Here is a 27,992-nt window from a genome sequence, read left to right on the forward strand (position 1 = left end):
CAGGTGGGCATCACTCCAGTGTTCATCCAGAAAACCTCCTCTTTTCCTCTAAAACCCCCAAATGCAACTGATTCCTCCTGCATTCCCCGAGTCCCAAGCAGCATCTCCCCTCCACACCACAAAACCCTGAGAGCTGGGCCAGCTCCCGCCACTAGAGGAGAGGCTGGGCCTGTGACAGTGACTTGTCCCAGGGCACCTGGCCCAAACTGTAACAGAATTACTGCAAGAGCAGCGCTGGAAGCATCTCCCGGGGATAAAAGCTGCATTTCCCAGGGGCAGCCACATCATTCCTGGGCACAAACTCGACAGGAGCCAGGGCCACCAGGGCCACCAGGGCCACCAGGGCAGAGCTGTGGGAGCCCAGAACATCCCCGTCCCAAAGGCTCCGCAGGCTCCCGGGGACAAACGCAGCCCAGGACTCGGGTGGCAGGGCCATGGATGATGGATGGGAGCCCTGGATGATTCCTGCTGCCTCCTGAGAAGGGTGGGGACAGCGGGACACACCCAGGGACTGTCCCCAGCCCACCACACCCTGCAAAGGCAGACACCCTTCTCCCTAATGAACACTTCTCTTAAAGAACACACAACTCAAACTTGGCTCCCCACAAAGCTTCGTTTACCTCACAATGTTTTTTTCCACCCTAAATAACATTTTAAAAAGGGAAGAAGTCCTGCAAGCAGCTTTATGTTGACCTCTGTATCCCAAACCACTCTAGGGAAGGAACCACAAGAAAAATATCCCAGCTGTAAAGGGGCTCTTGAGCACACATTTAAATCAATTACATCCATAAAACCAGCTTTTTCAACCCCAAATACATTCCCATTCATAATATAGTTTCTACACCTAAGCCCCTAAAAAAGAAAAAAAAAAAAGAGCCACACCAAGGTTCAAACATAATATTTTTATTTGTGGATAAAAATTAAGGCTCACAGTACTTTATCATTTCACAAGCAGAAAAATGTTAAAAATTGAGACTGATGGGGAGTGCCCCCGATACAAATTCCTCTAATTGCTGACATGTTTTACTGAAGACTCGAGGTGAACAATTGTACAGGGCAGCTACAGGTATTAGTTTGTAAACTAGGTGCTAAATATAACTGGTTTTTAAGAAATGTGAACAGAGTATGATGTTTCTCTCCACTCTGGCTGTCCAGGACACAGGGATTCCACAGAAACACCCAGAACTGCTGGGATGAGCACACCAACCTTCCCAGAACAACCCAGCACGGCCACGACGCACAGCTGGCACACAGGGCAGGGGCTGAGGGGCACAGACTCCATTTCAGTAAGACATTTTGATTTATAGTGCAATAGTTTATGCCTAAAATGTTCAATATCCAACTTTCTGACCTAAAGAAGAGCATGGAATTGCTGCCCAGCTCCAGGAATGCAGAGGGGACGCAGCTCAGGGGTTAAAGGATGGTCACAGTGCACAGCAGACATCCTGCCCAGAGCTAGGACGCAGCTCCAAGGAGGACTTTTGCAAGGGTGCAGCATGCAGGGAATAAAAGGCTCCTGCCCAGGAGAGCTGCAGGGTGTGTCCCAGAGGCTCCACCTCCCCTGCAGCCCCAGCCCTCACTGTGGGCACACTTTACCCCAGCTACATCACAACCACAGGACACAAACTGCAGCTCCAGCTACGCAGCAACAGCCTGGGCACAATCCAGCAGGGGCTGGGATTCAGAGTTCTCTGTATTATTTGCATTATTTTTAGTGATTCCTTCAGCTCTGCTTGTTTGCTGTCAAGGCAACACAGCCGTGGCAGCCACGAGGACGAGCCTGTTGCTGTGAGAACTGAGGGGGTTCTGCATCTCACCAGAGATTCAGCTCTTGCCTCTGCACCCTTCTGAGCAAGATACCACCCAGAAATGACAACAGCTGCCCTCAGCCTTTCCTGCCAAACTTAAATGCACTGGAACTTCACTGGGGAGCTCTCTTTGAGAACAGCTTTTACCTGGTGGGACAGGTCCTGCCCCAGCAAACACCCATTTACAGGGTTTAACCAACCACAGACCCCCTTCCTGCAGCAAAGGAATCAATAATCACTGGCACCACTGAAGCTCAGAGAGCTTATGACAGGTGTAGGTGCAAATCACCACCCCCTTCTAAAAAGGAGGAGACTGAGTTATCAATTCAGCTCAATTTGCCCACGTCAATTAAGCTGCACTTGCCCAAGCTGCAAAGCCCTCGTGCAGCAGGGCTGGAGGGGAGGCAGAGCTCCCCACCCCAATTGCTGCCCTCCTGCAGCCCCTGTCCCCAGCAGCCCTCGGAGCTGGGACACACCACCTCCTCCCCCTCGTGCAAAACACCCCTCAGTGACACAGGCAAAAACAATCCATTTACACCAGTTGGCCATTTCCTAGGAGCAGAGATTTCCAAACCCAATTTCCATAGTGTGTAGGCAGGGAATGCAAGAGCAGGAAAATGCGTGCGACCAAAAATATGGAACAAACAGGTTCAATATTATTCCAGTTCACAAATCCAGGCAAGGGCAGGGAGAAGGAGCTACAGCCATGAAATACTCCATGTTACTGAACAGTTTAAACCAAGTATTTTATCCCGTAATACTACAGTGATCTTGCAGCTGAACAAAACACAACTGCTTAAACGAAAAAATCAGGATAAGAGGGATGAATGCACATTCCAGTTCCCCCAGTGGGGGTACCAGCAGGCACCCAGCAACCTGCTCAGGTCAGAATCCAACTGTTCCTGCCACAGGACAGGTGGATGGAAATGGCTTTGCCTCAAAACATTGGAAAGCTCCTGTCCAGTAACCATCTCAAATTATTGCTTCACTACGAACAGCAGAACACGAGCGACAGGAGATCTACAGGGATGGGGAGCTCACCCCGACCAGGGCTCCACACTAACAACTAGAGTGATCTTACAGATCGAGCTAAGCACAACACACACCCCAAAAAAACCCTGTCAGAGCAAATGTGTAGAAAATAAACTGTCATCAAGTACAAGGGAAGCACAGGGGCAGCGCTGGGGACACACAGGAGCCACAGGTGCAGGAGCTCGGCTGCCACAGCTTGCCCAGCTGCACTGCCAGGTTTGCCCTCCTGCCATCCCCAGAGCACTCGGAGCCACTGCAGTGCCCGGGTGAGCCACGGGAAGGAGCCGGGAGCTCTCCTGGGCCCGGGCGAGCAGGGACAGACACACGGACACGGCGGTGCCACAGAGGTCAGCACTGCCCAGCCCTGGTGCCTCGGGCCGGGTCCAGGAGCACAGAACACAGGACACAGCATACACAGCCACTCCACGACTCAACAGTACCCACTACTCCATTTGGCAAAATATTTATTTATAATAAATCCGTCCCAAAGCGGTTGGTCACAAAGAATTAACTCCTTTTACATGTTTGGGCTGTAACAATGCTTTTGGTAGAAGTAAATAAACTGTCTCTTTTTACACAGTGTACAAAAACAAAGAGACACTGAAATGACAGTAACAGAACACAGGAGAACACGGGGACTGGAACGACAAAGGCAAAGCAGAGGGGCCTGTCCCGGCAGCGCTGCCACCATCATTTACCCGTACAATCCTCAGCCCCACGCTGCTCTCATCCCCAGCACAGCTCTGAACTGCAGGATTATGCTCCAGGAGAGGAATCTGATGCGATGTAGCAGCTCCAGTCACTCTTTCACAGTACTGCATGTCAACACTGGGAATGGTTTCTGATATGATTTAGACTGCACACAGTACTTGGATAGGGAACAGTTAATTACTCCCACTCCGTAGTTCCTGGTGGCTTTGATGTCAAGTCATACATCACCCGAGAGATGCCAGGGATCTTCTTGATCTCTGCCACCATTTTCAACACAACCTGTGGTGGAGGGGAAACAGAAGATCAGAAGAAAGCATGTGACACAGACCTGATGAAAATCATCCTTGTAAAGCTTGAGGGCAAACTGCTCACACCAATTCTGCTGGACACCAGAGCCTGTTGCTGTCAGCACAGTGCCACCAGGCAGGAAATACAATCAGCTAAAAGAAAACCTCTCGTTTGTGGTACAGCTACACTTGGGGCTTGCTGAGTTTGGCACAGACAGAACTGCCCAGGCTCAAAGCTGCTCCCTGGAGTTCAGCAGGAACACTGTGCTGCCTGTTCCTGCCAGTCCCTCCCTGGCTCCCCTCGCACCAGCACCTCCAGCTGGGCCACCAAGCACAGAGAACAGCTGGGGAAAACCAACCCCTGCCAAAAGAAAACCAGAAGCTGTCAAGGTAAAAAGTTCAATAAATACCCAAAGGAAAGAGTGAGAATTATCATTTCCAGTGAGAATTATCTTCCAGTGCTCACAATTAATCCATGTTAGCAGGAATATTCTAGATGAGAATTTGATGATCCTCAGAAGTTCAGCTTCCCTGAAAATCCCACAGTTCCCAACACTCCTTGCATGACACACTGTCTATAGTGCAAGCACAAATTAACATTAACATTGCTCTGTATAGAAAAACATTATTATTTCCCCCATAAACATGATTATTCTCTGTAACCTCTGTTATTTAGTCACCACACTATTACCTAGCCTTAAAATGACCATTTTTCATTTTGAAGAATGCAGGGTTTTTGTTTGGGGGTGGGTTTTGTGGTGTTTGGTTGTTTTTAAACACAAACACTGAGGTCAAATGAATCCTCATTTTATACAAGGGGACAGTTCACATGGCAACCTGAATTGGTTGTTTTTCCTGGATAGGCTGCCTTAAAGTAGAGGAGCTCAGGTATATACAATTACTAAACAATGCTCATATGCTCCTAAAGTGTGTTTAAAATAAAAGGTCAATCCTGCTCCTACAGCGCATTCCCAGAGGGACAAAGTACTTGACTGGACATGGATAAAGTTTCCCAGAGGACAAAAAAAAAAAAAAAAGGAAACTGACTCCTAAGTCCTTTTAGTGACCTAAAGAGCAAACAGACACTGAGACATTAAACTGCAAGTTCCAGTGAAAGCAGAAGTGCCAGACAAAGGCAATTCATAACGCCAGGAAGTTTCCAATTACTGATGCAAAATTTAATTCCAAATCCCAGGAATGGCTGGGGTATTCTTTCTTCTTTAATTGGTGGTATTTTGGCTCAGCTCTGCTGGAAAGCCTTCAAGTTTGTCATACCCATCTGCCAGCCCCTCATTTTGTTAGCTTTTTTCCTAAAACACCACAATATTCTTCCTAGTGATTATTTATAAGAGAGAAAAAAAATCGCAAGAAAATCGAAGTGAATGAGAGTGAGAGGAAAGTCAGAGTGAGCCACGTAGAGCACAGATTTCGTGGGGCAGGCAGCTGGAGCCCCCTCACCTCCTCGGGCACCTCGCTGCCCGGCGTGGCTGCGATGCCCGTCATGAAGTCGCTGGTGATGAAGGGCCTGATGACCACAGACCTCTGGCACGAGGGCTGCTTCTGGAGGGGGTCCCGGTCGAAATGCAGCGGGGTCAGGATGATTGGCATCTGGCTGATCTTCCCAGCATAGCCTGCAGCACACAGGGCACAGAGGGCATTGGTTGGGTGCACAAGAGTGACGCAAGTTCTGCGCAACTCCCATGTGTGCTTCCAGCTCTAAACCAGGAGCTGCTTCTGCACCCTGTGGGATGTGCTCCCTCTGGTCCCACAGCCCGAGGTCACAGGCAGTGCTGCAGCTCTACAGCTGCTCAAACCAGCACTCAGTGCTCACCAGGCCCTCAAGTTCCCAGAGAAGCTGTGGCTGCCCCATTCCTGCAAGTGTCCAAGGCCAGGCTGGATGGGGCTTGGAGCAGCCTGGGACACTGGAAAGTGTCCCCAGGGGGGGAACAGATGATCCTTAAGGTCCCTTCCAACCCAAACCATTCTGAGATTCTAGAAACTGCCACTTGAGATGATCCTCAGACTTTGCAGGCACGCAGAAAAATCCCAGCTAATCTGTGTTACCCTGTAATTCACTGTGCATCTACTGAAGAGCCACTTTCCTTCCCACATAACATAAAACCATGGGCTTTTATCTGTTCCCATATCAATCCCAATAAAGAGCCCTTCACAAATATCTCTTTGAAATATTCTTTGAATAGTCTTTAATCAGGAGAAAGCTCTCCAGTGTCCCTGGCTGGTGGTGGGCAGGTAACTCCAGACGATCACATTTCACTGATTTTTAACATCTCCTGAAAGGCAATGCACAGCCCCCAATCTCCCCGTTTCAGTGACCTAAAGGTCCAAAATCCAGGTGTGTGGAGCTCACGCTGCTCAAGCCCTCTCCCTCTGCCAGCCCTGGCCTGAGCTGCTGCACAGGGAGGTTTTTTTCACTAAACCATAACTCCAGGCTTATTTTTAGGAGCGATTCATTCACACAAAGCCAAGTGTCACCAAAAGTTAGCGAGACACAGCTACAGCTTTACCAACACAGCCGACAGTGTTATCTCAGCCTTTTGAGGTTAATTCTGCACAAATTCTGTTCACACAGCTTTGTAACCTGAGTATGGATCCTCAAAGAGAGGGATCTGTTGTAACTTGATTTATACGAAATACAGGCAGGGCTGATGCAATGCTTCCCACACAGATCACATCTCCAAAGGTAATTAAGCAAAAAACTAAGGAGGCTGAACCTCAGAACTATTTATTCCCAGGCTCTGCCTGCGTAGCACATCCAGGGGACTCCACACCCCCTGGCCGTGCAGGGTTTGGGTTGACAAACACAGCTTTGACTCCAAGTTAAGAAACCTGAAACCACCACAGGCCATGAGCATCACCCCCATGTGAAACTTGGCATCTGGGCTTTCCCCAAAACCAACACTATGTCAAGTTTCTTCACCCCAGGTGAACACTGACATAGCAAAGAGAAGGGATTTGGGTGACTTTCAGCTGCCTGACAGTACTTTTTGCACAGGTGTGCAGTGAAGCACCACAGCTTTGAGCTTCATGGTGTGTTGGAAGCAGGTCAGTCCCAAAAATCCCCTAAAATTAATTCCTGTCCTTTAGCTATCAGCTTCCACAACTTTTCACTGTCATCCCATTAATTGATGACTTTTTTGGAAACATTTGCTTGTAGATTTTGACAGCATCACTCTGATTACATCCACGAGGTTTGCAGGGATCTGCAACCGTGAGTCTGACCCCTGGGGTAAAGGTGGAGCACCTACCAGACTCCCTGAGAATGTTGTGAGCCTCAAAGTCAGCTTGACGTAAAGTGCTGAGGACTCCTGTGGTCAGGAAGGTGGGGGTGACATCCGTGGGGGGCTCCTTGACAGGGGGGCCAAACACGTACACGACTCTGCAACACACAGGGGAGGGAAAACCACATTTGCCACACACAGAATAAACCAGATTGCCTAAAACCTGCATCTTCAGTGCTACAGCGAGAAATCAGAGCTAGGAACAGCATCATGTTTCATCTTGCTTACAGTTTTTAACAGGAGACCACCAAACCCCGCATCAAATGCTACACCTTATTGTTAATGAAGAGTTTTCAGCACAGGGCACTAACTGCAATTTATGAATCTACAGAAGTACATCTGCACCAAAACATCTGAATTCAAAGCAGTCACGGCAGCTTTACATTTTTAATCTCATCCCTTGTGTTTCAGATGCTGCAGAAGAAAAGGCAGAGTTTGAGTGGCCTCGTGCACGGATTTACCACGACGTGTCCACAGCAGCTGCTGGAGTCTGGAGATACAAACCAGGAGCACTTGTCTAAATTCCAAAGCACACAGACATGCCAGTTTATACTGTGTATTTTTGTTTGGAATACAAAGCCTGCAAGCACAGCTGGGCAGCAGACCAACTATGGCAGTGCCCTCCTCACTGTCCCTGTAACAGCAGTGGAGCCTGCAAAGACCCCAGGGAGAGCAGAACTCCCAGAGATGTGGGATGTTCAGGAGGGCAGCATCAAATCCAGCAGAGCTTAAAGAAATCAGCAGTGCTCTAAAGCCAGAAACTGGCTTTTATTTTCCTTTTTTGATATACTCTGAAACTGCACAGGCAATCCTGATTTATGCCTTCTTTTGTCCCCTCTGCACTTAATTTAAACAGGTATCTTGCAATTCCAGGTCTCACCCTTCAGAGTAAAAGCTCTGTCAGTAGGTGTCACTTATGTGAGAAAAGGAAGTTTTGCTACAAGCAGTTCTAAGCAGTTTTGGCAGAAATCCCACAGCCAGGCAAGGAGGGTATAATTCTCCAGAGCTGATTTCATGTCTAAGCACCTTCAGCTGCTGGGAAAGTTACAGACTCGAGTAGGGAGAAAATGTATCCTCAGAGAGCTCAGTTACGATCAAACTGCCCAGCTTTGCAGCTCTCCCTGTGCCATCAGAGCTGACAGCCCCACACAAATCCCTCCTGACACAAAGGCAAACCAAACTGCAGCACACCACAGCTCAGCACCAGGCTGGAGTCTTGCAAAAGAGATTTGCATAAATTATAGTGGATGCTGCCTAATCCAAGGATATAGGCCAGCAATTTCTTTTCAAGCTGGAAATAAATCCATATTTTGATTTATTGAGTATTTGTGACCTCTGTATGATACACCTGTCCAACATACAAAAATAGTACACCCCAGATTAAACAGGGAAATGTTTACACCAGCTAAACTTCTATACATGAACTAGATAATTAAAAATAAAGGTAATTCAATACCCACCTGTTGATGTTGTGGCACATGCGTGGTATGAGCCTGGCAAGAAACATCAGGGACTCCCAGTGTGGAGCATCTTTACTGGAGATGCCACAGACGTAGCTGTATGAGCGACAGTCACCCTGCAGAACAGAAATAACCACACTGAATGTGAGCTTTGCTGCCAGAACAACTCACAATGCCTTCCTGTCCATCCTGCAGGTGACAGGACCACAGTTTGGGCCAACATTTAGCAGACACTGAGCTGGTGACATCAGTGAGAGACTGAGTGGGTGAGAAAACAAAGAGCAAGATGACAGAGCTGTAAAAAGAAATATTCAGACTGGCAAGACTCATCTGCAGTGGCCAGTGTTGGTATTTTGGTGAGAAAGCACAGAAATCTGATGACACTGCATCCTGAAACAGTAACCAAAGCTGACTGCAAAGAGCCACGGGAGCCACACGCAGCTGAAAATAAAATATGAGGAGGAATTCAACACAGAGTGCAGAGCAAGGTGCTGTACAGCCATGAGTGCTCAGTAAGGAAATCTCCCAAGCTACTGCACAGTTCCGTGAGAGTGCCAGCTCAGCACCTGCACCTGGTGTGTGTCCCTGTGCCCACAGGGAGGGAAAGGGAAGGGAGCCCAGCTGCTGCACAGATCCCAGCGCTCCCTGCACTGCTCCAGCTCCTCCTCTCCCAAGGAGAGGGATTAGCACAGTTCAGAAAAGCACTGGAAAGGGCAGCAACCACATCCAAACGTAGGAAAGAGGGATTTTTACCCTGCAGCCGAGCACTCCCGAGCCTCAGCGGGGCCAGCAGGGTGACAGCAGAGCTCAGGGGGGCTACAGCAGTGGACTGTGAGTGAGCAGCCCCGGGGCTGGACAGTGCCCCAAAGAGCCCCTGGCACTGACCTGCTCAGGGACCCCAACACCTGCCCTGCACTCCCAGCCACACGGGACAAGGCTGGCACAGCACCTCCAGGTCCCCTTCCTGAGCCAAGCTCTGTATTCCCAGCCCCTGAGCAGCAGAGATGTTTCCCCACAGGCTGCCCCTGCTGGGAAGCAGCTCCCAGAACACCCCTGGAAGGAGCCCTGTACCTGCACTCCCACAGTTTTGATTGGTAGCAAGAAGGCATTCAGTGAATGTAGGCTTGTGATCTGCATCAGCTTCTCCTGGTCCTCCTCACTCGTGCACGCCTTCACCCTCTGCAGCAACGTATGAGGCTGGGCAAGGATGCAGAACAATAAATTGGAATTAAATGAAGCTCCCAGGCCCTCAAACAGAACTTGCACAGCGCAAATAAAATTGTTATTTAAGTAACTGTTTGCTTAGTCTACATTTACCCCTTGGAACTATTTAAAAGATACCTCTCATTTGACAATCAAGCATTAGCAAAAGCACTTGCCTGTGATTACACTGCATTTTAAGCTGCAGCTCTCCAAGGCCATAGGGGAAGCTCTTTTCCTGAGCTCATTTTCTCCTTCACAAAGCTGCACTTTTCAGTTTTACGGCACCACAATTCCATGTGTTTTAAAGGAAAGGCAGATGGAAATCCCTGCCCTTCAGGATTTACCAAAAAGGTTCTGGAAGTTGTTTTGAACTCACACCTCAGAGCAGACCCCTCTAATGACTCGCAGCCACCACAAAGGGCAGAAGAGTCAGGAGGTGTAGAAGTGAAACATCACCCATTAAAAACTCCAGGTTTGGAACAGGGCACCTGGCCAGCACCAGCTCCTGCACTCGCATTTACACACCCAGTGATTTCTGCGGTGTGCAAACCAAAAATGTTACAACTCTTTCAGGAGGGAAGATCTTTTCCTGACTCTGTGTGATCTCATCTGCACGAAGTTTAACTACAACAGAATCTGTTTATTGTCTGAAAGGTAAATAAAGTTCCATTTTCCAGAAATGGTTCAACACATGCACCAGTCACAGCACTAAAAATTCCACTGAACAGCTTCAGTTGAGCTGTGCTGGGAGGCAGCATTCCTTAGAGAGCACAAACCAGTCCTTTGAACCTTTTAGCAGACTAAACCTCACTGCAGGTCACTACAGAACCATCACTCAAAATTAAAATTTAGAATTTCCTTACCTTCTTCACACTTGCAGAAAAATCTGCAACTATTTTCAAGATGTTGTTTGTTTCTGGGAAGTCTTTGCACACGTAAGGTTCTTCAGCACAGATCACTCTGATTGCTAGGCCAGGCCCTGCAAAGCAACATTGAAAAAACATTATCCTAAATAACAAGAAGCTAATTTTCACCTGAAAATGTGGAACAGTGAGTCAGCCACTGAGCACTGTGTATTTTGCCATTGTATCTCAGCTTCAGTTGTCTTAACACCCTCAAAGACAGAAAGAAACCAACCCACAATTATCCACTTTGCTGTTTTCTGGTGGAAAACTCGTGTTAAAAATGTTGAGCATTTACTTCCAAGAGAGCAAATGCCCCTTGGAAAGGCAGAGCCAAGCCATTACTGCAGGGAAGATCCACCTGGCAGCTCAGGCAGTGCTCACTGCACTTTTTGAGAACTCCTGCTTTGGCTTCTCCCACCAAAACCAAAGGCAGTGAACTCAATTATAAAACATTACATAAATTTATCAAGCTGCTCTCAAATAATCTTTTCCTGAAAGACTGTGCTTAAGTAAAAACCTAAATCAACTTTTTTCTGTGTTTAGAGATCAGCTTTATACTCCAACATACTGCAGTTATTCTGGATCTGCTAAAGAACCCTGCTGTGATCCCCCAGCTCCCTTACCTGGGAAGGGATGCCTGCAAACCAGCTCTTCAGGAAGACCAAGTTCTCTTCCCAGCACTCGCACTTCATCTTTGTGAAAGTCTTTCAGTGGTTCTATTACTTTACCCTATAAAAGAAAAAAAAAAAAAAAAAAAAGGCAATTTACACTCCAGCTCATATATCCAAACAAAAAACCTCAAATGTTTAGGAGCTGGCCTGACCTCACAGCACCAGTGCCAAGGATTCCATAAACACTGGAAAGAAATTCCATATGAATGTGGGCTTTGTAGAACAGCTGCAGGACAAAGGGTGAGACCTGGAAGTTCCAGCTTGTGCCAGAAGAATCCATGGCTCCAGCAGAGCAGACAGAGCTGTAAGCTCAGGCTGGCTCTGCCTGCACCAATTCAGACCTTTCTCGTCTTTGCTGGATGTTCAAACCAACCCCAAAGCCTTGAAAACACTTTGTGCAGGGATCAGTATGAGACATGGGGATCATTAGTTCTCTCCTGTGGGTGGAGTTGGTGTTAACTGAGCACCTTCCACCCGATTGCTGGGTGAGGCCTCTCTCCTGTGTTGGTTCTTTCTTAGGGTATTTTACAATACAGGTAGAGAACTCACCATTCTGATGCCAGAAATCAAATCAGGGCACTCTCCTACCTTTGCCTCACATGCTAATACCAAAGAGCTGTGCCCAGAAAGGTGTTTAAAAAGCTTTTCTGCACTTCAGATGAACAGACCCAAGGCAACAAAGGAAATGCAATGAAGTACAAAATACACCAGAGTCTCACAGGCCTTGTCCCAACAGGGTCCCATCAGTGCAGGACAGTCAGAGCAGCAAAAGAGGGAAGTTTTTGGATGCTCAGCCTCCTGGGAGAGCCAGGAGCAGCAGCCCCTGCCCCTCACCTCCTCGCGCAGCTTGCGGATCAGCTCGGTGTCATTGTGGTGGGTTTTGATCACCTCAGCTTTGCCACTGGCCACCAGGGAAGCGCTTTCGATGAGGTCAGGCCTGAGGGTTCCCTGAGCAAGAAAAACCTCCTCAGGTTTCAGGTTCATCTCTCCGATGACCTCGTTGGCAATCTGCAGGGTGGGCAGAAAAACAAACAGTGCTTTGGGGCTGTCAGAGGTCTCAAGGAAGACAGCGAATTGTCCAGCAAATGGTACAGAGCTGCAAAAGGATCACAATCAGTCAGCAAACTAAGGATTGCACTGTCCCACTGCTCGAGCAGTCCTGTAACCCCAGCTTTTGTTCAACAGAAGATGGAAAAAAAAAATCTCCAAAGTACAGGAACATCAGTGCCTGTTAAATATTCCCCCTGGCACTTACCAAAGGCTTCTTGGGTCATCCACAGCTTACACAAGCACTGATGCCACTGATTAAACAGTAGAAGATGTACACAGGAATCACAATATTTAAAAAATTCAACCAAACAACAAATAAACATTACCTTGACAAAGGTGTCACCGATAATTTTTCTCTTTTCTTCAGGGCTTGTAGTCATATTTAAGGTCTTGCTAATTCTTTTACGTGGAGTTCTGTCCTCATCTGAGATGGGCAGAGTTGTTGTGCCATTATAGAATGAATGGGCTGCATTCACCACTGCAGAAAATCACAGGGATTTTGGTTTGACAAAATCAATAAAGATTTTTATGCAGGTTACAAAATAAAACTTGCCATTTATTGCTTTAAAAAAAACCCCCAAAAATAAAAATCATTGTGGGCCTTTGACTATTAATTGCATTGAATATGTTCAATACCTCAGGAATTAATTTTAACAAAAGCCTTTTATTTCCTTTATTAACTTACTGCTTTTTCCATATTGTGAGGTTAGGCAGCCACATGCAAGTCCAGTTCTTGCTTCCCCTCTTAGATTATAATTTACTTGCTTTAAATAGTTTACAGGACAGTGTTTCCCCAAGGCCTTTCTGCAACCAAAATTAAATGATGCACTATTTACTCATGCTACATTATGCTTCTTAATTTAGAGAGGTTCCCAACCCAGAGATCAGCTGGGAGGCTCTCTGGCATCCTTCAGCAGCACTGAACTCCATGACCTACAGAAGGAGTGTCTGCAGCAAAGGGATTCCCTCAATTTGTTCCTCTGGCTGCCTGCCAGAGCCCAGGTTTATTGCTCCACAGAGTGCAAGAATAAGACATGGATTTTCCACTAAAAAATAATAAAATAAAATTTAGAAAAATGTGTTTGGAATAAAGCTCAGGACACTGCAGCCCAGCCTGCACTGTGCCAGGGCCAAGCCAGTGGGAAGCACTGCTCACCCAGTGCCACACTGCTTGAGCAGAACACAGGAGAACCCCTGGATAAGACCCAGAACAGGCAGCTATTGCTCTGTAATTCACCAGACAGGCAGTACAGAGCAGCTTGTGCTGGTGGCACAAATTTGGTCTTCTCTGACCTCCTCATACTTGAGGTACAAAAAGCTTTTGAACCTTCTCATCAGCCACATCTGGGCACTTTCTGCTCTCTCAGTGAACTCCTTCACAGAATCATGAAGGTTGGAAAAGGCCTCCCTGATCATTGAGTCCAACCTTTGGCCAATCAACACCTTGTTCTCAAAAAGCCACTCCAAAACAACTAAAATGCACCTCTTTGAAAGCAAGAAAAAATGTCTTGAAAAAGTCATTTTGGCTATAGTAGCATTCAATCACTCAAACGAGCTCACAGTTGACAACAAAAGAGACTCAGGATAAGAAATGAAGCCCCAAGTGTTAATCAAGATACCGAAGAAAATGGAAATCCAGTGAGTTCTGCAGGAGCTGCACAGGATCCCTCAGCAGAGAAGTGACCAAGGCACAAATCCACTGCTCTGCGGTGGCACACCTGCAGATACCAGACACCAACACCCACAGAGATGGGGCAGCTCACTGCATGCTCCAATCAAGTAAATAAGGCCAACATTTTAGGTTTAAATTTTGTGACCAGGTTGAGGTGGTTCCACATCACCGACCTGGCCACAGTACGTGAGTCTGGGAACAGCAGATCAGTGAAACCCAGCACTAAGGGTAGGTTTTGGGAGAAGTTATGAGTGGTGTAAGGAACACTGAGCAGGAATGTGGTACCTTTCACCTGGATGCCCAGCTTTTTGAGGGCCTCCTCCACGGCCTGGCTCTCCCTCTTGCGCATGAAGCCGTTGTCGATGTGCACAGCGATGACCTGGTCGCGGTTCAGGGCCCGGTTCAGCAGTGCCGTGCACACTGTGGAGTCCACGCCCCCACTGAGCAGCACCTGGCCAGGGGAAAGGGGAAAAACCCCACACTGGGTCAGCTGGCCACAGGGAACGTGTTAGCACACAGCTGAGGCGCAGCTGGGACGGGGAGAGCAGGCAAGGAAAGCACAGACAATGCACTGCCCCAGCTGTGCAACTCCCCAAAAACCTGGCCACGTACGACCCAAACCACGCCAATTCCCCACTTCCCAAACCCCAGCAACTGCCAGTGTTTCTGCAAATCAGCCCCCAGCTCTGACTCAACTCACCAGGACCTTTGAGGAGCCCACCCTCTCTTTGATATCCTGGATGCACTGGAGTTCTCTGTTCTCCACGGTGAAGGTGCCGCTGCATCCCGCAATATCGTACAGAAAATTCTTCAGGATCATTTTGCCGTTCACGGTGAGGCTCACCTCAGGGTGGAACTGTGCTCCATAGAGTTTTTTAGACTCATTTGCTATGCCTGGTATACATGACAAAACAAAAATAAATAAATAAGCTGGAACTGAATGCATGCCCAAGTAAAGCAAGAGACTCGGAGTGGCTCTCTGGGATTCAGTAACTCCAGTGGCTTTCAAAACCCAAATTCTAAGGTCCCACAATTTCCTCCGACAATCTCTGTGTGATGTTAAAACCCTGCTTTCAGTACCTACATTATTCTTGCTCAGTTGAACATTCATGCAATATTAAATACATAACAAGTTAATAAAGCTTTAATAATTAAACAGTGCTTGACTTGCACTGTTACAGTGCAAAACCCAAACTCCACTGGCACTGCACACCACAGTGCAGGTTTCCCTCTCCCCTGCCTGAAGGGCACAGAATATTTTATTTCTGAGACAAACAACACATGCATGCTTTAAAATAACAAACTATATAAATAATGTTACTTTTAACCACATTTAAATCAGGACCATTCCTTGTAAAGTCTGTTTCTTTATTATCATGACAGCTCGACATACAAACATACACCAGGAACTGTTAAGAACAATTCATTTATTTGGCAATTAAGTAACAAGAGCTATTACTCTGTTCCCATTTGGCTCTAACTCCTGTCTGCCATAATTCTTTCCATTAACCAACATCATCAACAGACAAATTCAGGATAAGATAAATACCTGCTATGATGTTCCCAGACTGTGCCACCACTTTGAATCCATCGGCTACTTTATCCACACTATCTCCGTGAGTGAGGAGCACAAGCTCTTCCTTCTGAAGGCCCCTACACCAAGATTAAAAACTAGAATCAGTTCAAGAACAAAGACCTAACTCCCTGCCTTTCCAAGAGATGCCCTGAGGGATTCCAACAAAAGCACATCTCGGCAGACCAGGACATTTGAAATGTCTGCAGGATTTCCTTCCCAGGAACAGCCATCTGCAGCTTTATGCTTCCCTTGGAAGCTGCCTAAGTCTCTGTACAACACACTCCTCGTGCAAGAGGGAATTGATCTTAGTTCTGAAGGGTTTGTGGGTTTCTCCTTATAAACACCTCAGTATTGAAGTCCCTTGCTGGACGTGGGGAACCATCTGGAGTCAATCAGGATGCTGGGAGTCTTGCATTTTATTTCAACAAAGTGAACTTTTCTTGTTCAAAACTATGTGTTTTCAGGACAATTCGGGCACATTAGACTGTTCTGCAGGCACCCTACAGAGGGAAGATAATAGAACTGGAACACCAGGGATGAGTAAATGTTCAGACTTTTTACAAGGAACTTGAGAGCCATCGACAAAATTATCAAGAAATCTAATTCTGGTTTATAAAACATCACAATGCAATTTTGAAGGAAGGTAGAAGAATGGGGTCGGATTTTCTGTGCCCCTTCCAAAACTGGATGGGCACCAACAAATACAAGAGCACAGGAGAGCAGGAGACAAGAGCTTAACTCAAATATTCTCAGGTCATGGTGAACTTGCAGCTTTCCAATGAAGACTCTGAAATAAGGGGTTTACACAATATTCTCAGAAAATACACCTGCTTTTCTAGCGTCAACTGGAAAGTTATGCCTAAGTATTTGTCTCAACGAGTAACCTGCTTATTTGTGACCACACTTGTAAAAGACTTATTAGCAATTATCAGCTCATTTCACTCTTTTTTCTTTTTTTAATAACCTTCCTCTCATCCAGACACCCTTTCCCAGACTGATATTGCTTTGAGAACTGGAAATGTCTGTGCACCTGAAGAGTGAGCAGGTGTTGTCCAGGGTAATGCTGAACACTCCATCCTCCCGAACGCTCTTCTTGTGCACCGTCCCTCCAAACACCTTGTTCATCATCTGCAGAGCAAAAGGACCCCATGAGAAAGCACCTCACAACCTGCATCACTCCATCCCTCACTCCAGTTGGCAACAGCTCACCACATTCCTGTTGTTTTCCAAAGGTATAAGAATTCTCTTCAGAGTGAATCCTTGCTCTGTACTGGGCTCGCTCCCCTCTGCCAGCACAGCTGGGGGCCACTGCCACACACAAGGAGCAGAAACCCAGAGGCAGAGATGTGCAAAATAATGTCTATTCCATAGTGCACAGCTCCTTCCCTCAGAAACGGCTGCTCTGCAAACCAGCTGAGTATCTGAGGCCACGCCAGAAACCTGAATTTATTCCCTTGAATAAAGTTTTTCCTTGAATTATTTCCCTTGAATAAAATGTTTATTTTGTGACTAACCCTGGAAAAAACAAGATGCATGAGCAGAAGTCATGCACCTAAAGCAGCCCTTGTCTCCCTGCAAGTTTGTTGTGCTCAGCTTGGATCTACCAGATCCCTGCAGGATCACCAGTGAGTCCAAAGGTAAGTAAAGGGTTATTTCTCTTTTTGTGAGAAAGTGTTAAGCACTCTCAAGAACTATGCTAGAAACAGCCCATGTCTGAAACACTGCTCCACCTGTTTCCAGGAGAGGTGCCTTCTTCAGTACCAGCTGGGCAGAATTAATGAGTGACTGACAGGTTATATTTACTCTGGCAAAAACAGGGAGTGTGGAACTCAATTCACAGCATTGCAGCAAAGAAAAACCATTTATGTAACTCATCCCAAACTGCTTTGGGTTGGAAGAACCTTAAACTTCATCCCATCCCACCCCTGCCGTGGGCAGGGACACCTCCCACTGTCCCAGGCTGCTCCAAGCCCCAATGTCCAGCCTGGCCTTGGACACTGCCAGGGATCCAGGGGCAGCCCCTGCTGCTCTGGGCACCCTGTGCCAGGGCCTGCCCACCCTCCCAGGGAAGGATTTCTTCCCATCTCTAATCCAAATCTGCCCTCCTTCAGTTTAAGGCCATTACAAGAGAAGGCAGAGCCAAGAGAGGAACACACAGTGAGCTCAGGTTGTGAATTAAATGCCCCTGTGGCACTGCCTCTGTTTGGAAAGCAGCTCCTTCAGCACTGCACCTTCAGTTCATGCAGAAATGAGGCCTAGAAGGTGGCTGTGGACAAGCAGATTTAATGGCTGCACTCACTCCTGGAGCTCCTTCCCAACCCCAAGGACTCTGTGTTATCTCCCAACAGCACCTGCATCCCATAGCAGATCCCAAGCACTGGTTTTCCTATTGTGAATATGGCTGGGTCGAACCATGGTGCATCTTCTGCATACACAGAGTTTGGTCCTCCAGATATGATGATAGCTCTGCAGACAGAACATGAAGAGATCATTAATACAAATACACTGTTTACTTTCAGCATTGACACTGTCTCATACCACTCTTAGAACAGATACTTTCTAACAGACATTTTAACACAGATATCATAATGTGTGGCTTGATTTTTGTTGTCAAACCCAGCAGGTTTTCAGGGAGGTATTTCCCCCAGTTTAAACAAAGATAAATATAAACCATCATTAAAAGTGCCTGTATTTTAAATTCCTCACAGCCAACCATCAGCTACGAGAGGAGCAGGATGGCTGGGATAAATGCAGAGTATAGCACAAAGATATATATTTTTATATATAGATATATATACACACACACAGTTTATGAAGTCTGTGACATTTGGAGGGGAGCTGCAGTCAAAAAATCCACTCCCAAATTCCTAAATCTGATGAAAAAAAAAAAAAAGTCCCTTAAACCATTCTGGTTATGCAGAGATGGCATTAGCAACAAGTTGAGAATTCCAAGGGCAATACATGCAATCATGTGGGGTTTGGAGTTAATACTTCACACTATAAGAGAAAATTAAACCATCTCAAAGGGGAAGAGAGAGTTTTTGCAAACCATAATGATTTACAAGACTGTGAACTACAGAAGCACCAGTTGGGCAACACTTCTGGCCTCAGCCCAGGATCGAGCAGGGCTGTACCAGACCTTGGACTCAGAACTGTTTATTTCACAGAGAACATCAAACTTGTGCCGAGCCAGAAATGCAAAACCAACGAGACAGAAGTTGCATAAATGGGATTAAATGTATCTAATAATTCTCCCAGCATTAGTTCCATGCAAGTACTGACAAAACAGAGTTTTTCTGGTTCTGAGCAGCAGAACAGGCACTGTGCTGCCCACACCTGCCTGTGCCACCAAGAGAAACAACCCTGCAGGACCAAGCCCAGGCACTGAGGTCACCTGCAGCCCCTCCAGCTCCCCCGCAGTCCAGGAGCGAGGAGCTGGAGGGATGGAGCTGGTAGAGGCAGCATTTATTTCCCTGCCTGCTGGGATCTCCAGGCCAGCTCTGGAACCAGCACAGCTGACGTGGGTGTAGTTTTACACCGAACCATCCTGAGAGCTCCTCCCTGCTGCTCTTGCACAGGCACTTCTGGTCAGCCTGGAGACACGCTGGATTTCCTGAACTTGAGCTGCCCTAAAGAGCCTGAGCAGTGTCCATGACTGCTGGCATTACTGCTCCAAATAACTCCACGTGCAGAAGCACTTGCTCCAGTGCCAGATGTACTGAACACTATTTAATATTAATTAGAATCACAGAATATGTTCCTGGAGCTCTGGCAGCCTCGGGGCCGTGCCCATTCCCTGAGGAGCCTGGGCAGTGCCCAGCAGCCTCTGGGGGAAGAACCTTTCCCTGATCTCCAGCCTGACCCTGCCTGGCACAGCTCCAGCTGCTCCCTTGGGTTCTAGGAAGGAATTAAAGGAATACAGCCACACTATAGATTGAGCATTCTTAAGAGAAGTCAAAATAGTTATACTCAGCTCTAGTCAAAAAGTAGAGTCTTAAAAACCTGGTTTTTTTCCATACCAATTGAAATTTAACATAATATGGAGAGGTTTGCAATGTGCCCAAGTATTACAGTAAAAAAAAATAGAAGAGTTGAGGCTGAGAGAAGTCAGAACCAGCACAGGATGCAGACTTTGCAAGCTTTCCTGCAGCACCCTGTAATTTCCTGCACACTTGCCTGTGTTGGTATGAATATACGTTTCTCTGGTTTACCCTAAACCCCTTCCCAAACAACCTGACCCAGCTCTGGAAAGCTCCTTTGCATTGGATTACAGGCACCTCAGGAACCACACAAAAACACCAAGGGGAAAATGTGTGCATTGAAACCCCGACATCAGGACTCCTGCCAAAGCTTACTGCCAGAGTCCAGACTAAAAGCAGAGCCAGGATCTTGTGGGAAATGCTCATGTTCACACCACATTTAGATGATGTTTGCCACTAGAGAGCGTTCTGAGCATCGAGGGGCTGGCTTTTTAAACATGGCATGTAAATAGGATTTAGCAAAATGTTGGCTCCTGCTGCCCATCAAACCTCAGCACAGCCCCAAGCGCAGCTCCTCGGCCCATTCCATGCGTGAGCTGGAACATGGGAACCTGGCTGTTCCCAGACATGGAATACACACCAAATAAAACCACAGGCTCATTTTTACAGTGATCATTGTTGATCTGTTGGGTTTGTTGACTGACGGACACTGAGGACACAAACAGGTTTTCTGGACACTCACAGCTATTGACCAGCCTGGGTGACCTGAAACCACCACCCCAACCTTGAGAAGTGACCTGCATGAAGAGGCTCTGCCACATTTCAGAGCAACTATTTGCAATGACAAGTCCTACAGGTCTAATCCCAACGCTCTGAAGAACTTTCAACTGTTCTGAAGTTCTTCCCACTGCAAACCTGCATCAACACATACACTATTTACTGCTTCACTAATTACCATTGATTGGAAAAATGCACTTCTGCAGCGCTGTCTTTATCTGTTACTGAGCACAACCAAAATCCCATGCGTACCATATTTCTGGATTTGTACCAAACTGACAAGTAAGTACAAATCTTTGGTGATTTGCAGACTTCAGGGTATTTATTCTCCCCACCCAGAAGAGATCTATATCCTAAGAAGCCTAGTAAAACATGAAAAATTAATGTACAAAGTACTAAATAATTGTGAGACCTTTTTTTTCTGCAAATAATGAGTGGCAGTGTCAGTTAAGGCATTTTTTTAGCTGCTTTCCCAGAAACATCTGGCATGATTTATTATATCTTCAGTATCCAAGTTAGTTAGTTAAATTTAAAAAAACAAGTAAGAAAATAATTTTTAGAAGCCCAAAAAACCTTTTTTTCCTTGACTATCAGCTACCCCAGTTCAACAGGCAAAACAGCAAAATCATCCACATTTTGGCAGATATTTAAAATACAACCTCTTGAATGATACTTAGGAATTGAAACGATTAAAACGACATTAAGAAACTGATGTCCAAATAGGCATTGAGAGACAAAAGTACAACACTGCTGTCTGTGCCCAAGTGCCTGCAGCAGCAAAGCCCAGGCGTTTCTGTGGAACCGCTCCCACCACCGGCACCGGAGCTGCCGCCCAGGAGAAGCCAGGCGGACAGCAGGGCACGGACAGCAGGGCACGGACAGCAGGGCACGGACAGCAGGGCACGGACAGCAGGGCACGGACAGCAGGGCACGGACAGCAGGGCACGGACAGCAGGGCACGGACAGCAGGGCACGGACAGCAGGGCACGGACAGCAGGGCACGGACAGCAGGGCACGGACAGCAGGGCACGGACAGCAGGGCACGGACAGCAGGGCACGGACAGCAGGGCACGGACAGCAGGGCACGGACAGCAGGGCACGGACAGCAGGGCACGGACAGCAGGGCACGGACAGCAGGGCACGGACAGCAGGGCACGGACAGCAGGGCACGGACAGCAGGGCACGGACAGCAGGGCACGGACAGCAGGGCACGGACAGCAGGGCACGGACAGCAGGACGTACCGGAACCCCTGCTCCCGGATGGCGAAGGCCGGCGTCTCCAGCGGGAAGATCTCGGACTGCACGAAGAGCTCTCGCACGCGCCGGTCGATGACCTTGCCGTACTGCGCGCCCGCGTCCAGGATCACCACGGCGCCCTCGTAGTGGTGCTGCCCATCCTTGAGCTCTGCCCCGGCGTTCTCGGGCTGTGAACGGCACCCGCGTCAGCAATCGCACGGAACCACCGAGCCACAGGGCTGGAAAAGGCCTCTACGAGCAGCCTAAGCCCAGCTGTCCACCCAAGCCCACCAGTGTGTGGGCCACTGAACCGTGCCCCCAAGTGCCACTTCCACACGCTTCCGGAACCCTCTCAGGGATGGTGACCCCACCACTGCCCTGGGCAGCTCGCGCCAATGCTTTACAAACCTTTCTGTGAGGAATTGTTTCCCGATATCCCAGCCTAAACCTCCTCTGCCTTTACACTGACAGCCCACTGACTAAGCCAGATCTCTTTAGCAACTAACATATGCAAGGCTTTGCTAATTAGCTATGCTAATTTATAATAAAAATGACAAAGACCAGCCAAGAAACTTGAAAATGAAAAAAAAAAAAAAAATCTTGAAGATTATATGGACCAGTTGAGGCACTGGCAAGATAAAGGGGCTGGACATCAGTACAGCACACCCACCCCAAGGCAGCCACACAGACACGACATCCCCATCCCCCAAACCAAACAGGGCACAAACTACAGAAGAAAAATGCTAATGATCTAATGAAGGCAGAGCTTTCCACAAGCAAGAGCTCATACACCCCGATCACCATCTGCAGCCTCTCCATCTTTTTCCATTTTCCAGTTCCACATGAACCCCAGGACAGCCCATGAGAACTGAGAGCATCAGCCTTTTTCTCAGGCAAAGCAGCACAAAATCAAACAAAAACTGTTTTTCCTCGTCACGCTGCCTCATATGCTGAACTTCACTTGACATTACCTCCTGGAGAGGATAAAAAGGGGAAATTGAGAACAAATGTTGCTGCTAAATGATTTTAAAAAATCCCACCACATTTTGAACAGAGCATTTGAGCAGACTGCACATCAGAACAAAGCAGTGGTTCTCTCTGAGCCTGTCACGTCTGAGCTGGTTGGCCAATTTGGGTAAATCTGAAAGAGTGCTAAAAAACACAAGGCCAAGTTTCTTCGTTAAAAAAAAAAGTTGTGAAAAGAGGCAGCTGTTCCGTGGAAGTGTCCTTATCAGAGCATCTCCAAGGAAAAATGAACCACGCTCTAACACCAAAAATTTGCTGCCTAAAGAATTTACTTCTTTTGGGGTGCTCTTCCTCTAACTTACAGCTTACCCTGTTTCCTTGCCAATGCAGTTTCATGAAGGACAGACTGGGAAGGGTTTTACTTTGGCAAACACTGCCTCCAAGCATCTTGGAGCTCCATTTCAAGTTTTACTGATGGCAGGTTGGAGTTGTTCTGCTCATTTGGAGCAGGCAGCAGAACCCCCAACCCAGAATTCGCCTGTGTCCTCATCACTGCTGCTCAGGCATTTCCACTTGGGGCAGGAATTCACCCCAGACCAGTCACAGGTGACTCTGGAGAGCATCACTCTGCTGGGACACAATCTCCCAATAAACACACTGGAACCTTCCAAAATTCACACCAGCTGGAAGAGGTTTTATCTTAATTAAAGGACATAAGTGGGGGAAAAAAATAGTGCTAAATCCCTCAAAAGCCTAAATCCAGGTTAAAATCAGATATCTAAATTTTGTCCCTCAGCTGGCAGCCAAGTTGCCTGATGGGGAGCGCTTAATGGCTTTCAGTCCTGGGTTACACAACAAAAAGTGCACATGTAGAAAGAAAGAGAGCAGACTTGAGCAGCAAAGGCCCCTCACACCCCCAGTCAGGCAGAGTCACCAGGACTGTTCTCCCTTCCAGTGCACGGGAGGGAATCACTTTTAGAGTGATTCTGGGCATTTTCACCTGGCAATTTCTAAATAAACAGCTCTTGTGAGACAGACCAACATCCTTAATCTTTCCTGAGCCCATCTTGGGGAAGACACTATTCCTTGCAGTGCTGTTTTTTTATTTCAAGTCTTTAACTGTTTCAGAGCAGTGGGTTGTGTCATTTAGGGACAGAGCTCTGCAGCCGTCTCATAAAAAGAGACTAAACAGAAGTTACTGTTGGTGTCCGCTCAGCTGGACTGATAGCTGAGCATCCACACCTGTAACTAATAAATAAATAAATCTGGTTTTCAGTGCCCTACCCCTAGATCTTTTAGGCAGGCAGGTGTGGTTAACAGGAGCATGAGCAACAGTTGTGGGGGAGACAGAAGTGTGAAAACAGAAAGAGCCCGAAGTTACATCAGGAGGAGCTTGAGAAACATTGCTAAAGCAGCATAAGTAGGTCTGTACCCTGAACCTGCACCTCCGTCAGATCCCAGCAGAAGCAGGACAGCGATCCAGACTCCCCTGAACTAACCAGACAGGTAGAACTGCAAGGAGGTTCAGGACTACGAGAGCCCAACATACACTACCATAAATCACAGGCAGAAAGAGGAAAGGAAAAAAGGCAGCAGTCAGCACAGGATCTGGCTTTACTTATTTAAAGGCACAGTTCCAAGGCTAGGGGTTTTAAACCCAAAATTACCAAGGGAAACTTCATTTAATGAAATCCAAAAAGGAACAGATGCTGTTCATGTGCAGCCAACATGGCAGCTGAGCTCTGTACACCACAGGCGTGCCAGCAGAGATTAAGAGAACACCAGACAGCCCAGCTCCTGCAGGGACAGGGCTTATGGAGCCAGCACCTCTTCCTGCTGGGGACTCAACAGGCTCTGAGGAAAGCTCTTTCTCCCCTCAGTACAGGTGTGACTAAAGCTCCTTGTCCTCTGGTCTATTCACACAAATATCTGGAGAGCTCACTGGTTTTGAGACCTCCTGTGGTGATGCCTTAAGAGGCCTCCTAGAAACAGAGACTAGACAGGAGTAAAGGCAGGTATTTATTTGAAAGGCCTTCAAAGGTACCCCCTCAGGAGCCAGAGGCTATTGCCAGGATAGACAACAGGTCACTGAGTTCCTCACCCTTTTATAGGTTTGGTTCATTTGCATATCAGGGTTAATTCTCCAATTAAAGCTTCAGTTTTGCCCTCAGCTTGCTCCCCCTTTAGAGGCTTTTGGTTTATACTTTTTGGGCCTAGGACGGTCTGGATGTCCTTGGAGAGCAGGACCAGAGAGGCTTTGTTATGTCTGCCCAGCATGAGAGAGCAGAAATTAACAGGCTACAAGAAACTTTCAGAGTTACACACCAGGCAGTAAAGAATTTGAAAAATATAAAAGTTAAAACCCAAGGCATCAGTGGCAGCTGCTCTGACACCTGTCCCAGGCTGTCCAGGTGCTGGGGCAGAGGCACCACGCTAGTGCCCCAAGAGCAGGACTAAAAGCTTGTGCACACCGAGAGGAGAAAGCCTCTATTCAGCTAATTCAAATCACTAGTCACCCTGACCACAGGCCAGAGACATGGCACCAAGATCCCATGTGCCACCTGAGCCGTGTGGCCACCCCGACAGTGCTGCCACACCGAGGGTCAGCCTCCTTCCACCACCTCAGCTCTACCACAGTAACACTGGAGGACAAAAATCTTCCATCACTGCTGTTCTTCTGGTGTCAAAACCCAATAATTCTGAGTTCTCTAGCGAGCTAGAGAGAACTAGTTCTCTAGAACTGGCACCAGGCTTGCGCTACCAGCCAAGGACAGCACAAATCCTATTCCTCACATACCTGCCTAGCACCTTAAACCGAGTGTGCAGGTTCCTAACAGCCCACTTGTGCAGAATCAGGGGATTTTTCAGCATTTCACACACCCACATGCTCGCAGGTTGGTCATTAATGCAATTTACAGACCACATTTCCATACAGACCAGTCCCGTCCTGGAGTACTGGTCTCAGCAGCAGCAGCTCCTCTGTCCAAGCCCTCAGCTTTCACCCACACTACTAACGCAGCACAAGCCTAAACCAGGAGCCTTGATCTCGCACTTTCAAGCCAGCACAGGTTTTTACAAGAGTTTAATTTTTTCCCTGTGGTATTAAAATTAAGCAGGTCTAAGAACACTCACTCACACTTCAAAGTATAACAGGAAAGTAGCTCCCTCAAACTCAGGCCATCCCCCAGACTGAAACAAGAGCCCCCAACCCATTATCTCAGGGAAACTTTAACAGACATGAGTCTCATGCAGGTGTCCATGGGCTGCTGGGACCCGGTGCCGGCAGAAACTGCTCTCACTCGTTCAGGATGAGCCATGAGCTCCACATCCATCGCCAGCACTGGCAGAGAGAACTGGAGCCCCCAAGAGCAGCCCCGGCCAGGAAAGGAGTCTGTGACCATGGCCGGGGAAAAACGTGGCAGAAAACTTAGAGACTAACTGATAACTCAAAGAACCCTTCAGAGCCACAGCTTCCTACAAACCAGATAAAGAGCCGAGAACAAGGCAGGAGAGGAGCACCCAGGAGCAACCCCGGCCAGGAGAGGCGGTTGTGAACACGGCCAAGGAAAAGCGTGTCAGAAAGCTCACACAGTGACCAAGCGAGCACTCAAAAACTGAGCACCCAACCGCCCCAGAATCACGGTTTTTTGGAAACTAGATACAAAAAACCAGAACGAGTCTTTTATCCTGCTACAGCAGCGGCTTGAGGCAGCTTGCAGGGCTTGGTTGAGAAGTAGCATTACCAAAAAGAGCTGTAAGTTCCTGAGGCGCACGGGTCGCTCCCTGCCGCGGTGTGCCAGAGCCACACGGGCACGGGGCGATGCGGGGGGGAGCAGCGGCCCCGGGCGAGGCTGGGAGCTCTGAGGGAACCGAACCCCGGCCGGGAGCGGGAACACAGCCGGGCAATCCCCGGCGGCACAGGCCGGGCAGGACGCCGCACAACAGCCCCGCCGGAGCCCTGCTCGGGGAATTAATCAGCTAATTAATGAATTAACGCCCTGCGAGCAGCCGGGGCTGCGGCTGCGGCGCGGGCGGTCCCCGTTCCCCGCCCGGCGCCGCTCCCGGGCCGCGGGGCCCCGCCATGTGCCCGGCCCGGGCGGGCAGGGCCGGGTCGGGCTGGGCCGGGCGGCACCCCCGGGCCCCGCGGCCGCAGCACTGACCTTGGTGTCCCCGTTGCACAGGGCCATGGGGGCGGCGGGCAGCGAGAAGAAAGGGCCGCGAGGAGCCGCGGCCGCCGCGCCGCGATGAGCTAATGCCGCCCGGGAGGAGGAGCCGCCCGGCACGGCCGCTCCGGCGGAAGGGGAGGAGCGGCGGCGGGGTCAGGGGCGGGACGGGGATGCGGGGATACGGCGGGGACACGGCAGGGACACGGCCGGGACACGGCCCGGCCGCTCCCGGAGGCCCTCGTGCGCGTCCCGGCACCCCTGGGCGGGTTTGGGCTCCGGGGGCTCATTTTGGTCTATTATCAGGGTAAAAACAATCAGAGCTTTGCAGTGAGTGGGTTTTTGTGCGTCAGCATCCTATGGTATCATGGGATCACTGGTTGGTTTGGGTTGGGAGGGACCTTAAAGCCCATCCCGTCCCACCCCTTCCATAGACCAGGGTGCTCCAAGCCCCTTCCAAGCTGGCCTTGGACGATGAACCTGCTGTGCCTGCTCGGTGAATTCCCCAGCGGACACGGGGGGAGGTGACTGCATCCGTGGAACCCTCCTGGAGTGGTCCTGGGATGGTTTTGATGCCTTTCCCTGAACATCAGTTTAAATAGAGGGAATGAAATAAGAGGTAAATGAAGGAATTCAGGTTAAGGTGAAGCCACACACCAGCGTCTGGTTCTGCTGTCAGATTCCAAACAGTTCCGTCCTCAGGCTGACAGAAATGAACAGGGTTTTTTACGATTTTGTTCCAAATGGGGTTTCTTGGTCTGTTGTTTTTTGGGGTGGTGTCATTCTCTTACAATCCTATTTACATTGTCATCCAAGCAGGGTCATCTCAGAGCACACGGCACAGGATTGTGTCCAGATGGATCTGGAATGTCCCCAGTGAGGACACTCCACACCCTGTCTGGTCTCTGTTCCAGTGCTCATAGGAAAGATCTTCCTCCTGTGAGGGGGAATTGCTGGGCTCAGGCCCTGCCCGGTGATCTGGTGCCGCTGCCGGGCCCCGGAGCAGAGCCTGGGCCCTACTCGGAGCCCTCCCTGCAGCCAGGGACACCCAGGGCTGAGGGCCCCTCTCAGCTGGGGCTCCTCTCGAGGCTGAGCAGCCCCGGCTCCCTCAGCCTGTGCTGGGCACGGAGATGCTCCAGTGATCCCGGTCCCGGTCCCGGTCCCGCTGCCCGTCAATCAGGGGCGGGGGCGGGGCT

General features: G+C 48.6%; 1 protein-coding gene across 1 annotated transcript; it reads right to left on the bottom strand.

Annotated features, from left to right (window-relative positions):
• Nucleotides 1–887: 887 nt before the first annotated feature.
• GMPS (guanine monophosphate synthase) lies at nt 888–26,919 on the bottom strand. Its single transcript, XM_082288189.1, has 16 exons — nt 26,794–26,919; nt 21,674–21,855; nt 18,026–18,140; nt 16,705–16,802; nt 15,648–15,751; nt 14,799–14,992; nt 14,384–14,549; nt 12,753–12,904; nt 12,211–12,384; nt 11,329–11,434; nt 10,664–10,779; nt 9,669–9,794; nt 8,598–8,713; nt 7,105–7,235; nt 5,297–5,469; nt 888–3,830 (listed from the first exon to the last, which is right to left on the bottom strand). The coding sequence occupies exons 1-16, from the start codon at nt 26,818–26,820 to the stop codon at nt 3,729–3,731; spliced, it is 2,082 nt and encodes a 693-aa protein (XP_082144315.1). The 5' UTR covers nt 26,821–26,919; the 3' UTR covers nt 888–3,728.
• Nucleotides 26,920–27,992: the final 1,073 nt, after the last annotated feature.

Source organism: Coloeus monedula (genome assembly GCF_965178545.1).
Source record: "Coloeus monedula genome assembly, chromosome: 10".
In the NCBI taxonomy this organism is placed as follows: Eukaryota; Metazoa; Chordata; class Aves; order Passeriformes; family Corvidae; genus Coloeus; species Coloeus monedula.